At 46.8% G+C, this 14,625-nt stretch overlaps 1 protein-coding gene across 7 annotated transcripts in view; it reads left to right on the plus strand.

Annotated features, from left to right (window-relative positions):
- The window catches only part of ETV5 (ETS variant transcription factor 5), a 55,907-nt gene that overhangs the window by 19,380 nt on the left and 21,902 nt on the right, over positions 1-14,625 (plus strand). For 6 of the 7 annotated variants that reach the window (XM_016429360.2, XM_016429358.2, XM_007485934.3 and 3 more), the window contains exons 6-7: positions 7,629-7,758; positions 8,528-8,869. In XM_016429360.2, coding sequence (XP_016284846.2) covers positions 7,629-7,758; positions 8,528-8,869 — 472 coding nt within the window. The remainder of the gene's footprint in view (positions 1-7,628; positions 7,759-8,527; positions 8,870-14,625) is intronic. The other variant, XM_016429361.2, reaches the window with a different exon arrangement.

Here is a 14,625-nt window from a genome sequence, read left to right on the forward strand (position 1 = left end):
ACCTGGGATTTTACATATGAAGAATTCCTAGTGTGGAAAGGTCCTCTGCTGATGCAGATCTGCAGCTGCTGTAACTTAAACCCTAGAGCGTAATCTGGGACACTGAGCAACTTAAGTGACTTATCCAAGGTCATACAAATAGGCGGTATCAGAAGAAGCACTCAAACCCAGGTCTTCCTGCCTGACTCCAAGGCTAGCCTCTAGCCACAATGCATGCCTTTTAGTTTTAAAAAGATGAACAGAATGAAAAACAGGAAAGAGGAGGGAGGGAGGAAGAAAGCAGATAATCCAAGGACATTTGTGCCTTATATCATAACATCTCTCTGCTCCTTCCAACTCCCATGAATTTGGGGAAGAAATGATATTTTAGACCTTCAGGCCATTGGTGGCTGAAAGTGCTGGTTTGCATTGAATGTTTATAATTTCTCATATAGTAAAAGCATTAGAACCACAGCCGCCATTTTCCTTTTTCCTTAAATTGTTTCTCTGTGTGTACAGGAGTGTTGTCTGGTGTCCTGTTTCCTTGAATCCCTGCAGATCTCTCAGATACACCTAACCCTCTGACTGCTCTTTGTATAGTACAGTTGTTTGTAAATTTGCCTTCCCTCCCTTGCGGTCGGCCCTATTCACTTTTGTGCCACTCTACCCCTAGGAGACCAAATCTTTGTTTCCTAAATGGCTATGCTGAATAAGCTTTGGTAGCCTCTCTGGTGGAAGGCAGACTTCTCTGGAAGCAGGGCTTACCTTTTTACTTTGTACGCTAGCGGAGTGATCCCCCGAATAACTTTGTAAACTCTAGCAGATATCTTAGGGTTATGAAGAACACTTACTCTCTGAGCCTGAGGAGTTCTCATCTGTAAAACGAGGGGGTTAGGCTAAAGGGCTTTGGAGGCCGGCTCTGGCTCTCAATCTGTGAGCCTGTAATCATCCGAGCCTGGGGATGCCAAACAGATGTGGCCATTTAAAAGCCAAGGAAGGCTTTCAAGATTTTGCCCTGGAATTCTTCTGATTCGGGAGTTTTACATAACGTCTCTACAGTCTAGTTGGGAGGCAGATGGCATACTAGAATTTTCCTCTGGCCAGTTCTACTAATCGTTGTGATAAAGAATGAAATAAATCCCTGAAACTCTTGAAAGGAAGCAGTGAGTCGGGGCAGGAAGTTTTGGTAACCCGAGCGTTGCCAGAGAATTGGTGTATATGCAAGCTCACTTGTTAAAAACCTACAGAGAAGGATGCTGGAAAATCATAAGAGATATTATATGTCTCATTAAACCTTGGAAAAGAGTACAGGGGAAAATGAGTCCCCAGAAAGTTTGCTGTGATGCCGGTGGAGCCCAGAAAACTTACAGGTGAATGGGTGGAAGATAACAAAAAGGTGTGAAAAGTACAGTATCATGACATGCTGTCATCAACATAGACGGTAGACCATCTCCTTACCAGGGCTGAACTCTTATCGCTTAAGTAACTGCTGTGCTTTGTGTGCCTTCACCTGGGCCCCCTCTGAGGCCCAGAATGCATCCCTCTTAGGGGCTTTCGCTTCCTTCAAGGTTTAGCGCAAATGCAGTCTCCTTTGAGGAGCCTTTCCTGATTTCCCCACTTAGAAATGCTTTTTCTTCACTCAAATGATTTTATATATCCTAAACTCCATATATGTTGCCTCTTCCTAATAGAATACGAAATTTCTGAGGGCAGGGAGGGCTGGTATTTTTGCATTTGTAGCCCTCCGCCCAGCATGGTGGTGTATACTTGGCTAGCGTCTAATAATCATTGGTAGAATTCAGTTGGAATGGAAATAAACATGTAAGAAGAAGAATTTGGGACATTGCTAGGACTAAGGAACCAGTGTGGCACAGTAGGAGAAATCTTAGCTCCAAAGCAGGAGGACCTGGGTTCAAATCCTGTCTTGGATATATTTCAATCTATGTGGCCTCGGGGCAACTGACTTCACCTTTCTTGGTCTCCGTTTCCTCCTCTGTAAAAATAAGAGAGTTGGATATGAAGGGCTCTGCAGTCCAATCCTATGAGCCTATAAGAACATAAAGAAGAAACACATACGGGAATCCTTTTAAAGGCATATGATACCCCTATCAAACAAAGGTCTCTCAAAGAGACAGATTCTGAGAGAGGAAAAGGTGGCTAGAGAGAGGACGTCAACAGCTATTGATCTCAATGCCAACCTTTTCTTCTATTTCAAGTCTTTTGCGACTGGTGTGTGTATGTTCCAATAATATCTCAGATAAAAATATGAAAGGGGATCCTGGCAACCTTTGCAGACAATTTTCTCTTAACAGATCCCATCTTCACAGTCATCCAGATGAATGGTTTTAAGGATGTAGGGATTACAAAAAAGGAAAAAAATAAAAACAAAAACCAAAAAAAGAATGTAGGGATTAGCTAAATGTGTTGATTACAAAAAAGCATTTGACTTTGTGGGGCCGAAATCAGCTTGAAAAGCCCTCTTCTGACAAAGGGACACCCACATATATGTTTAGATCCTTCCATATGGTTAGATGGAGCATTTGAGAAGATCAGGTGTGGTCAGAAAGCTTAGTAAGCGGTAGGTTGATTTTTTAAAAATCTTCGGAAGGCTGACCTTTCTACGATGGATCGAGAGAATGATGAGGAGCATTTGGGTGCTAATACATGGATTATTCAGGCAGCAATTAGCTTCCGAGCATCATAAGTGAGGCTCAGTTTTCCAAATGCAGTGCTCTCCAATTTTATCATCCTATTATGTTCTGCAGCCAGCTTTAGTGTCCACTATGAGGGCTGTCCATGGTGAAATTGCAGGATTTGAGAGTGGAGGGGGCCTCAGGGGTCACTGAATGACCCCCACACTAAAGGACTCTCCACTGTAATGTCCTGATTCCTTGGTCACTGACAGTCAAAAAATAATGGCGGTCAGATCAACCAGCCTCTGCCTGAAACCTCCAGTGAGGAGATACCTCCGACCTTTTGGGGAAAGCTCTGATTGCTTAGAAGGTTTTCCTGAATCCAAGCCCAAAATTGTCTTTCTGTTTGTACCCATTGGTCCTGGTTCTGTCCTGCGTTGGGGATAGGGCACAGGCAAAACAAGCCTACACTCTCTTTCAGGGTCCTTTAGGTTGTTTAGAAGCAGTCGTGAAATCCCGAGTCTTGCCTTCCCTTAGCTAACTATCCCAACTCTTTCAGCCCTTCTTCAGATGACCTTGACCTCTGCTCTCCTGGCTGCCATCTCTGCTCTTTTCCAGTTTTATCATTGCCTCCCCTCAGTTGTGAATTGAGCCGAGGGCTCCAGATGTGAGTCGAGAAAGCTGTTCTTTACAGCACAGCCTCAGATCCAATTTTTTGGCTACCACATTGAATTCCTGACTCAGACTGAGCTTATAGAATCTTTCAGGTGAACTGCATGAATGCGCTTGCACCCTCCTGTGTGTGTGATTTGGATTTTTTTTTAACCCCATTAGAAGGCCATATGGTTATTTCTATTGGATTTCATCTTAATAGATTCAGCCCGGTGCTCTCTCCTCTGCTGACTTTTTTTTTTTTGAGATCCTGACTCCATCATCCAGCCTTCCTAGCTTTGCATCATAGAAAAATAAGCATTCTGTCTACCCCTTTATCCCATAGTAACATAGGACCAAGCACAGATCTCTGGATCTCTCCAATGCAGTGTAATGACAATGAATGATAATTAACCACTACCTACTGAATCTGGTTACTTCACCCCTTAAGATTACCAGTTTCTCTATGTAATGTTATTGACAAGTCTACATCTCTTCATCTTCATCAATGAATAATATGAGATACTTTATTAAATTCTTTTTATTTATTTTTAAATTTATTTAATTAATTTAGGATGTTTTCCCAGGGTTACATGATTCATATTCTGTCCCTCCCCTCCTCCCTGCCTCTTCCCATAGCCAATGAGAAGTTCAACTGGGTTTTACATGTGTCTACTGATAAAGACCTATTTCCATGTTATTGATACTTGCAATAGAGTGATTATCATTTAGAGTCTACATCCCCAATCACGTTCCCCTCAAACTTTGTGATCAAGGAAATTTTTTTTCTGCATTTCTGCTCCCACAGTTCTTTCTCTGGATATGGATGGTGTTCTTTCTCATAAGTTCTTCCGGATTGTCCTGTATCTTTGCAGCTAGTAGAAAAGTCAGTTACGTTACATTGTGCTACAGTGTATCAGTCTCTGTATACAATATTCTCCTGGTTTTGCTCCTTTCACTCTGCATCACTTCCTGGAGGTCATCATCCCAGTTCACATGGAATCCCTCCAGTTCGCCATTCCTTTCAACATAGTAGTATTCCATCCCCATCAGATACTACGGTTTGTTCATCCATTCCTCAATTGAAGGGCATCCCCTCATTTTCCAATTTTTGCCACCATAAAGAGCATGGCTATAAATATTTTTGTACAAGTCTTTTTTCCTTATTATCTCTTTGGGGTACAAACCCAGCAGTGCTATGGCTGGATCAAAGGGCAGGCAGTCTTTTAAAGGCCTTTGGGCATAGTTCAAAATTGCCTTCCAGAATGGTTGGATCAATTTTCAACCCCACCAGCAATGCATTAGTGTCCCAATTTTGCCACAGTCTCTTCAACATTTATTACTTTCATTGGCTGTCATGTTAGCTAATCTGCTAGGTGTTAGGTGGTACCTCAAAGTTGTTTTGATTTGCATTAAATTCTCTTTTTAAAAGTCTAGGAAAACTATATTTACAGTGTTTCTCTCATTTATAAGTTTAGTGACCCTGTCAAAAATTAAAAAAAGGTTAGTCTGGCATGACCTGTTCTTGTTTAAGTCAGGTTTGCCAACTCTCTGTCATCAACTCTTTCCTTTCTAGTGATTCATCTCTTTAATATCTAAGCTAGAATTTTCCCAGAAATCCAAGTTAAGTCCATCAGCTTATGGTTTGACAGTTACATTCTCTTATCATTTTAGAAAGTTGGGAGCAGGGACAGCTAGGTGGCTCTGTGGATAGTAGGAAGCCAGGCCTGAAGACAGGAGGTCCTGGGTTCAGATCCGACCTTAAACATGTCCTAACTGTATGACCTTGGGCAAATCACTTCACCCCAGTTGCCTAGCTCTTATTGCTCCTGCCTTGGAACCAATACTTGGTAATGGTTTTTTTTTTTTTTCATTTTAAAAGTTAAAAGAAAAAAAGAAAAAGAAAATCAAGACCATATTTATTCTTCTTGTCTTATGGTACCTCTCTTCTTTTCTTTGATTTTTCACATATGATTCACAATGACTCAGCAGTCCCATCTGCTAGTTCAGTGCTGGAAGAAGTAGTTCATTTGGGGCAGGGGATGTGAGTCTCTCAAGATAGGGCAGTGGAATGTTTCCTTAATATTCTTCTTATCTTGGCTGTGAATGCCCAAGAATCATTTCCCCCCATTTTCAGTGCAGAGGTCATTCTCCTTGGCAAAGAAAACAAGCCAAATAATCGTTCTGCTTAGTTGGCAGCCCAGAAAGCAGTCACAATTTTAGATGACATTAGAAGATGCCCAAGGTCCAGGAGTAGGGCATAGATGCTAGCGGTTTTGCATCCTCCTCAGACCACATCTGGAGGGTCACAGTCGGTTCTTGATGCCACATTTAGGAAGGATGTGAATAAGTCGAGAGCGTCCAGAGGAAAGGTATCAGGAGGACAAAAGGCTGTGAGTTCATGCCGTGTGGTGGTTAATTGAAGGAACTGAGAATGTTTACCTGAGAGAAGAGTTAGGAAAATATAAATACCTAGAAAAATACAATAACTAGGCTGCCTTTCAAGGCTTTCTCGTGGAAAGGGGACTTGTTCCGTCTGGCTCCAGAATGCAGAAGTGAATGGAGGTAGCTAAGTGGTGCCAGGCCTGGAGATAGAAAGTGCTGAGTTCAAATGTGGCCTAGGACATTTCCTAGCTGAGTGACCCTGGGCAAGTTATTTGACCCCAGTTGTCTAACCCTCAATGCTCCTGCTTTGAAACTAATATGCAGAATTGATTCTAAGACAGAAGGTAAGGGGTTTGGGGGTTTGTTTATTTGTTTTTTAAGGCAGAAATGGGAATGATTTGTACAAGTTGTAGGGTCAAATTTAAGGTTGAAATGAGGAAAAACTGCCCTAAAATAGGTAGTACCTCTAAGTGGGATAGCCTGCCTTAACAGGTCATAGGTTGAATCTCATTGCTCAGTACATACAAATCAATCCCTATCATTTCTAGGATCAAATATCAGCTTATTTAGCTTTAAAATCCCTCCCAGTTGGGCCCCAACCTGCCTTTCTATGGGGCTACATAACTTCTTCCTTTCCTGTGCTCTATGATGGAGCCGTGCCTTATTCTGACCCACTTGCTTTGTCCCCCCCCCCCCCCAATATTCCACCTCCTGCCTTATGGCCTTTTTCCTGGTTGTCTCAACCTGCCTCTATCTTTGCCAAATCCTTGTTTCCTTCAAGTCTCAGCTGTTCTAGGCCCCCCCCCCCCGCCCCATTTACCTTGTATTTGTTTTGTGTTACATAAATGATAAAGAGCTCGTCTGAAACGGTCACTCCTTAATGAGATCTTCATCCACTTGGAAGTTGGGCCCAGCAATCCACACATTCAGATAGCTCAGTGGATGATCGAGTGAACGTTGCGTCTTGCCACGCTTGTAATGTGCAGCTGGATAGGTAGTTGCTTGAGCTCCTCCATCAGTACCCACACCCTGGACGGGCCCTGCTGCTGGGCCCAGAACGTAACGGAAGAGCAGACGGCCTTGTGTCCTTGTGTTGGTGAAGAGGCAGGTCCAAAAATGCCTGCTGCCAGGAGGCTCATTCTCTTGGGAAGCCGTCTGGGTTCCTGGTCTTGGAACATCGAGATCTCAGAAGAATCACAAGTAGATGACCCAAACGGCCAGAGAAAAATCAAAACCTCCTGGCTGTTGTGCACTAGAAAGAACACGACTTTTTATCGTCTTTTACTTGGCAGGGTCTTCCGGTGGCAAAGAAGTTCATCTCGTAACTTCCGGAATGATATAGCTAACATTGGGAGATACTGTAGAAGGGATGGCTTTAAGGGTGGGACGAACGATCTTCACAGCGTGCTCGCTCCTCTTTTGTGACCCTTTGAAGGTCTTTGGCTTCTGCAAAGTAACACCAGTTTGTGGGGGGGAAAAGGGAAACCCTGGCAAGTACAAGATCGTTCAGAACGTTTCAATCAGCAGCATTTATGAAGGGCTCACCATGTGCCGGGCACCGGGCTAAGAGTGAGGAATAGAAAAAAGCCAAATGGGATGTCTGTCCTTCGGCAGCGCCCCGTCTAACGTAGGCCGTGCAAACAAGGCAGAGAGAGAACATATTGACTGGAGAGATCTCGGGGGGAAGGGATGTAGGGACAGCAGCGGGGAAAGGAGGCCGGATTGGAGCGGAGCCTCTTCAGAAGTCAGCCTATAGACCAAGAAATGTAGGACGGAGATCTGTTTAGTGAAAGGACGGGGAGATGCTACGTGGAATCCTTTTGAAATGGCAAGTTCTCCTCGGTGGTGTCTGGCTGTCTCTCACAGCTTGATTCTAGGTCGGAAAGAGCTTGCTCAGGGAAGACTTGAAGACGGAAGACGTGTGTATTTCCTGTTAATGAATCTCCTTGTCTCTGTTTCTCCCTCGTTTTCTGCATTCAGTGGTTTTTCATGCCCCACCTCCAGCCAAGATCAAGCGAGAGCTGCATAGCCCTTCTGCTGAGCTGTCCTCCTGTAGCCATGAGCAAGGCCTTGGTGCTAACTATGGAGAAAAGTGCCTCTACAATTACTGGTAGGTGGAGGGGGCTGGGCCCATTGAGCTCAGGGAGCACAAAGCCTGAGACCAAATGCAGAAATCACAAGAGCTTGGATGATCTCCCTAAAATCTCCCACCGCTCCAGGCCCCCCGGACTTTGGTTTCTTGTCTCTTCCCCCCTCCCTTAGGTCTGTCCTATGTTAATGTGAACTTTAAACATCAAAGAAGTAATCTGGAAATCGGGCTCGATGAAGAAGGCCTGGCCTCCGTGCCCTTTACTTAAGGACTATCCCAGCCTTTGGGAATAGGGGTTACTTTAGATCGTCCTTTCCTCTAAGCGCAGTCAATGTAAACCTGCCCGGGGAAGGGGCGGGAGTGGGAGGAGAGGGGACGCTGTGTTATTTCTAGTAATGTTCTCGCAGAAATAGCCTCTTCAGGAGCGAGCCTGGCTAATTCCAGGTCATTATAGCATCATACACAGGCGCTATATAATAAAGGGAAGCTCTGGGTGGTAGCGCGGCACGTCCCCGTCCCCTCCACCAAAAAAAGCTGTCATGATTATTTAAGAGAAAAAACCGGAAGCAGGGGCTAAAATTATCTTTGAGAACATCAGTCCAAGTGTTAGGTCTGTGACGCAGCCCCGTTCGGAGGTACAGACGTTCCCTTGGGGCGCCAGCGATCGCTCTGTGTCGATGCTCTCACTTCCTGACAACGCGGGGATGCGAGCCCGCGTGGTAGGGGCCACAGCGGCCAGGCCGTGGCCTGCTTGCTGCCTTAGAGCTCTTTTCCTTTTTTCTGTTCACAGTGCCTACGATAGGAAGCCCCCCTCTGGGTTCAAGCCATTAACCCCTCCCGCCACCCCCTTGTCACCAGCCCATCAGAATTCCTTACTCCCCCCTCCTGCTTCTGGGCAGGCTTCAGCCCATGCTCCCGCAGCAGGCCCCGTGCAAGGCGTAGGCCCCGCTCCAGCCCCTGCCCCAGCCCCCGTGCCCGCCCCGGCCCCCGTCCCTGCACCTCACTCCCTCCATGAACCCAGGCAGCAGCCGCCGCCGCCGCCGCAGCAGACCTTTGCCATCCCTCGGCCGCCACATCAGCCCATGCCGATGCCAAAGATGATGCCTGAAAACCAGTATCCGTCTGAAGCAAGGTAGGTGCCAGCGTGGGTCTGCAGAGCCGGGGCCCCTCCCCCCTCACGGGGCTCCAGAGATCTTTGACGAGGGCCAGGGATGGGGACGGGGAGAGGGGTTGGCACCTAGCCTGGGCCTCCCCTCGGGCCTTGGCCGCCTGGCCTGTGCTTGTTGTTGCTTCCACGTTAGGGCAGATCTCTGAGGGGCAGCCTCAGCAGACAGCCAAGGGCCTGATGAAAGGCGCTGTGCACAGTAAAGAGTGCTCTGGCCTTGGAATCGGGCAGACCTGGGTTCAGATCCCGTCTCAGACACAAGCTCTGTGACCCTGGGCATGTCATTGAACCCTTTGTGCCTCGGTTTCCTCTTCTGTAAAAAAAAAAAAAGGGTTGTTTTCAGTGGCCTCAAGATCTGGGATCCTGTATTGGCCATTTCACAACAGAGATCTCCTGGCTCCGTGGCAGTGCCATTTCTGCTTTCCTACCCCCAAAGCTGCAGGGGCCCAAAGATCTGTCCAGCCCAGGCCTCTTCAGTCCCAGCCAGGTCCAGCCCAGGACTTGACATACTTCCGAAGAGCCATCGGTCTCGGCCCTCATTTTGTCTGGTGCTCGGAGTTGGGAGCTGTTGAGAAGTGTGCCATCTCCTCCCCTGGGGACCAGCAGGGAGACGAAGGGGGAGGGGGCTGGGATCCCACTGCCCAGCTGGGGCCTTCGCAGCCCACCCCCTGCCCCATCCGTGGGAGGCGGGCAAGTTGCCTAATGGTCCCTGACCCCAGTTACCTCACGGACAGAGCGATCAGGCTGATGCCCTCCTTTCTCCCCACTTCCCTTTCCTGGCTGTCGTAGAGATGAGGTGAGAATAACAGGCTCGGCAAAGCCAGGAGGGGCCTCGTAAGCCAAGCCGGCGGGGGTGAGGCTCTTCTGGCAGCCCGGAGGAGTCAGATCGTGTCTTACCAGCCTGCTTTCCCTGGTTCTGAGAAGGGAGGAGCGTGGCCAGGCCTGGATCCACAGTCAGCTGGGGAGGGGCTGCTGTACCTTTTTTTAAGGCGAAACGTGTTTTTACACTAAGCATGACCTTTTTTCTTTTCTTCGTTCACCCTGTTGAAATCAGAATGATTCTCCGAAGCCCCTTTTCTGTTCCTTTTCCTGGAAAGGAACAAGCCACACAAGCTGTACTTCGACCCCTCAACAACTCTGTTTCTCGATGGGGGTAGGGCTGGGGAAGGAGGGCGATGAGGAGCCCCAGAGCCCACCCTTCTCTGCCTGGGGCTACAAAGACAAACCTAGAGGCAGGGGGGATGCTCTCGCTCTAGGTGGTAACCACGGTCCAGGGGGATGATTTCCGTGGAGTCGGCAAACATTCAGTCGGTACCTCCTGCTCCAGGCACCTTAGGAGTAGTCCAGAGAGTGCAGGAGCCCAGCTTCCTCCCCTCCCAGCACCGCCCAGAGAATCTTCCCCCAACCTAGCCCTGTGGCGGTCATTCTCTTAAGGCTGCGTGAGGTCCTGCCCTTAGGCAGCTGATGGTGTGGTCAAGGAGAAGTTGTACAGGAACGACCAGCGTGAGGGAAGTGCCACAAAGAGAAGGTAGCCAGTGCTGGGAAATTCCAGAAGAGGGAGAAGAATTCCAGGCTTGGGGAGGTGGGGAAGCTCTCGCTGGAGAAGCTAGAGAAGCGCCGGGAGTTTGAGCCGTGGGAAGACATTTCAGGCGGAGAAAAGAAAATGGAGAACAAAGGCCAGAAGGCATAGGAAATGCTTAGAGCCCTGGCATGTTCCGCTTTGCCGGTGAAGACGGTGTCAGAAATAATAGCCGAAAAGTGGGATTGGATCTCAAGAATGACGGGCCCTTGAATTTCAGTAAATGAAGGCATTCCATTCAGTAAGCCCCAGCTGTGGGCCAACTACTGTGCCAAGGGCTGGGGAGACAAATTAGGAAAAGAAAGGCTGTCTGCCCTCCAGGAGCTTATGATCCAAGAGGAAGCCAGAAAAGGAGGGCACGGTCCCGGGGGCCCCGGGCTCCATGGAGTCGAAGCCGTTGATGCCCAGTGCCAAGCTTTGCACCACTCTCCAGTCTTCCCATCAGAGAGGGAAGAGGCACCCGAAAGAAAGAAAGTGGAGCCTCCATTTGATGCTTACTATGTGCCGGCCACGGCTCTGAGGGCTGGAGCTGTAGTAGGAAAGTGAAGGTCCCAGCCCTCACGGTTTCCTCTAGCATCTTCTGTTGGGCATCTCACACGCGTCCCGATTGTCTGAACACTTTGCTCCTGTCTACCCACTGGCTTCCTTGCTGTTCATCCTGTGAACACTTCGTCTCTGAACACCCGGGCCTTCTTTTGCCCTGACGTCTTGCCCTGGGGCAGCGAGGTAGCCCAGTGGGTTGTAAGATTTAAATTTAATCTGTTTGCCTAGCCTTTGCCTTTTTGTGTTAAGAGTTGTTACTAAGATAGTATGGGCTTTTTTAGAGAAAGAATGAGAAAAATAACTATGAGGGAAGCGGAGTGGCTCGTTAGGTTGAGAGTCAAGGCTAAAGACAGGAAGTCCAGGGTTCAATTGTGGCCTCAGACACTTCCTAACTGTGGGACCCTGGACCTAGCCTTTACTGCTCTTCGGCTTTGGAACCCATACATGGTATTGATTCTAAGACAGAAGGTAAAGGTTTAGGAAGAAAAAAAAAAGATGCTGGTTCTCCACTGGCCAGAGAAGGATACTGGGGTTTGATCGTCACAGGGAAGGTGAGTGGAGCTGTAGAGCAGTGAACCGGGATGCCCTTTCCGAGACCAGTGGCAGGTGTTAGATTATGGCTCCAGCATCGGGCAAGAGGAATGGGGGGGCATGCAGCTCTGAAGTTCCCCGTCACGAGGCAGTGGGGAGAATGAGATTAGAGGAGTATACTTCAGAAGAATTAATCTGGCAGGTTGGATTTAGAGAGACTGGAGATAAAGTTGAGCTGTTATGCTATCATTGCTTCTCCAATCACTGTTGCTTATGGAGGAGATTTATGTAAACAGATGGAAGTCTTCTTAACAGTGTAAACTAAGCTCCCATCATTAGAGAGACTATATTCTTACAGAGAATGTTTGTTTGTGCTCCGTAATTGAAAGAAAAAAGATGGAGATCCTGGACAAAATTAGGAAATTTATTTTTGATGTGCCGATTCCTTTTTTCTTACTGGAACCTCCTTTGTTTGATCTGGTTTTATGAATTTATTTTTTCAGTTACACATAGAAACAGTTTTTGGCAAATGTGTTCTGAAATATTAGGATTTGAATTTTTTTCCCTTCCTTCCTTCCAGAACCTTCTAACTCCTTAATGGTATTCCTCCCACCCCAAAACAAGCCAATGATAGAGTATTAGTGTGTGTAGAACTTTTAAGAGAAGAGAAAGGGATAATGAAACTAGGAAAGGGAGCTTCATAAACTAGAAATATTGGGGTCCGGAGGTAGGGATGATGGGATGAGATTTGAACACTTAAGCATCAAAGAAAAAAAGAATTGGATAATGCATCTTTGTTGAGTTTAGAGAATATATTCCGTGGAGTGTACTGTAGGAGGTTGGCACTCAGGTTTTATTAGTTCCACCTACACTTGGAAGAATAGGGAAGAGAAAGTACCACCTCCAACTCCACACCCAGAGGTCTCAGGGTCAGGAGCAGGCTTCTTGCCTGGCTTTGAAAAGTGGCAAAAAAAAACTGCCGAGTTTAGCTGCCTGCTACTTGTTATGAAAGCTTAGAGATGTGGGGCCCTGGGCTCTTCCGCTCTCACACTACCCAGGCAGCTCCCTCAGGGTTGTCTTCTTGCAGGAGAATGGAAACAACTTGGAGAGCAGGGACTGTATCCCCAGCCCTTAGTGCAGGGTCTAGCATATAGCAATAAAAGCTTTTTTATTCCCTTATTCGTAGGATAATATTGGACCTTGTAAAATCACAAGACACCTTTCTTGTAAAATGAACAGAAGACGGCTGCCATGATAGCCACTGAGTTAGATCACTCACCAAGGTTATCAAAGGCACCTGCCATAAAAATAATTAGGTTTGCTTCAGTAATCTTACTTCAAATGCACCTGGGTTCACGTCTTTGCTATTAAATTATTTAATTGACCTTACTAATGGAAAGGGATACACACAGATATAACGAGATACCAGGAGGAAACTTGTTTGTAAATATCCAGGTGAGCAAGGAAAATCCTGCCCCTGAGTGGATCTGAGGGACCAAGAGGAGAAGAAATGGGATGTCCAAGCAGGGAGAGGACTGGTTGACCAGAGATGATCCATTTTAGCCTTTCTCAGCCGCTTCAGAAGTGAGTGCTAAAGGAACCTCTAGGATGGCATCACATCTTGGGGCTAGACCAGCTCCAACCCAGTTATCCCCTGCCTATGAAGGACAACAAATTCAGGGTATTTGTGTCTGGTGACGTGGTCACCTTTTCCCAAATACTAATCATTTTAGGTTATCTGATTTTTTTTTTTACTCTTTGGAAATGATGAACCTGGTGCTGAGAGATCACTTTTGGTGGCCCAGACTGAGGCTCAAAAGACCCTCCTGGTTCTCAACGGCATGTAGGGGGCCTCCTTAGGCCAGTTTAGTTGGATTCTTCCCATTTTAAGTTCACTTGCTCTTAATGTGCTACTGATTAGCCAAATTTTCCCAGTGGATTCTGGGAGCTGGAAAAAATGCTTCCTGATGTATAATCCTGCCTGGAGGCTGCTTACGGATGCCTCCTGAGGTTAATAGTAACCTAGAAGGTCTTGGATTCAAACCCTGATGCTGCTACATCTGACCCACTTTACCATCCTGGGTCTCTTATTCCTCACTTGTAAAATGGAAAGTTTAAACAAGGTAACCTCCAAGGGGTCCTTTCACAGTTTTTATTTCTCGTCGGTTGAACAGTCTTTTATTTCTTCACTCATTCATTCTCTGAACCTTGCAGTCTGGCTCCTGACCTTCACCATTCTATTGACTTTGCTCTAGATAAGGCCACTCAGAAGCTGCTTTCAATGGCCTTTTCTTAGTCCTCGTTCTCTTTGCTCTGACATTGCTGACTCTGCCATCCAATCTGAAATTCTCTTCCCTCTTTGCATCCGGAACATTACACTGTCCTGGTTCTCCTCTTACCTTCTCTGGTTACTGCTCTGTGTCCTTTGGCTCTCCTTCTTCCTCCCCCATCGCTCACTGTGGGCACACCCCCAAGGCTCAGCTCTCAGCCTTCTGTTTTTCTTTCAATGAGTTCATTGGTCTGCACACCACTGCGGGGCTGCTCTTCCTAAGACACCATCTTTCCTGCTCAAAACCATCCCATTGGTCCCATTGCCTACCAAATCAAGGACCGGTTCTTGAGTTCAGGGTTCAGGTCCTCCACAGTCTGGTCCTCGTTACTTTAACTGTACAGGTCGCCGAGCACCAGGCATTTATTGGGCTCCTGGGCTGGAGAACACTGCGTTCTGAACACTCCATTTTCTTATACAAACCGTCCTCCAATTTATAAATGGCCCCCCCCACCTCGGGCCTTTCTTGTTTCACAGTTTAGCTTCATTCCTGCCCACTTTGTGGCCTGCTCTCATGACAGATTTGTTTTTCTTCTCACATTAGATTTCAAACTGGTGAAACCTTGCTCTAAAGCTTTACAATCTCAAGACTTAGAGATACAGTGACATCTACAAAGAGAGTAAAATCCCCTTAGCTGTCAAAAAATATGTAATTCTGACAATAAAACCCAAATGTTTTATTCACAAACAGTTAAGTTCATCAGATATTTGTTAACTGTTTACAGCATGCAAGGCATTGTG

This window comes from Monodelphis domestica, chromosome 2, assembly GCF_027887165.1.
Source record: "Monodelphis domestica isolate mMonDom1 chromosome 2, mMonDom1.pri, whole genome shotgun sequence".
In the NCBI taxonomy this organism is placed as follows: domain Eukaryota; kingdom Metazoa; phylum Chordata; class Mammalia; order Didelphimorphia; family Didelphidae; genus Monodelphis; species Monodelphis domestica.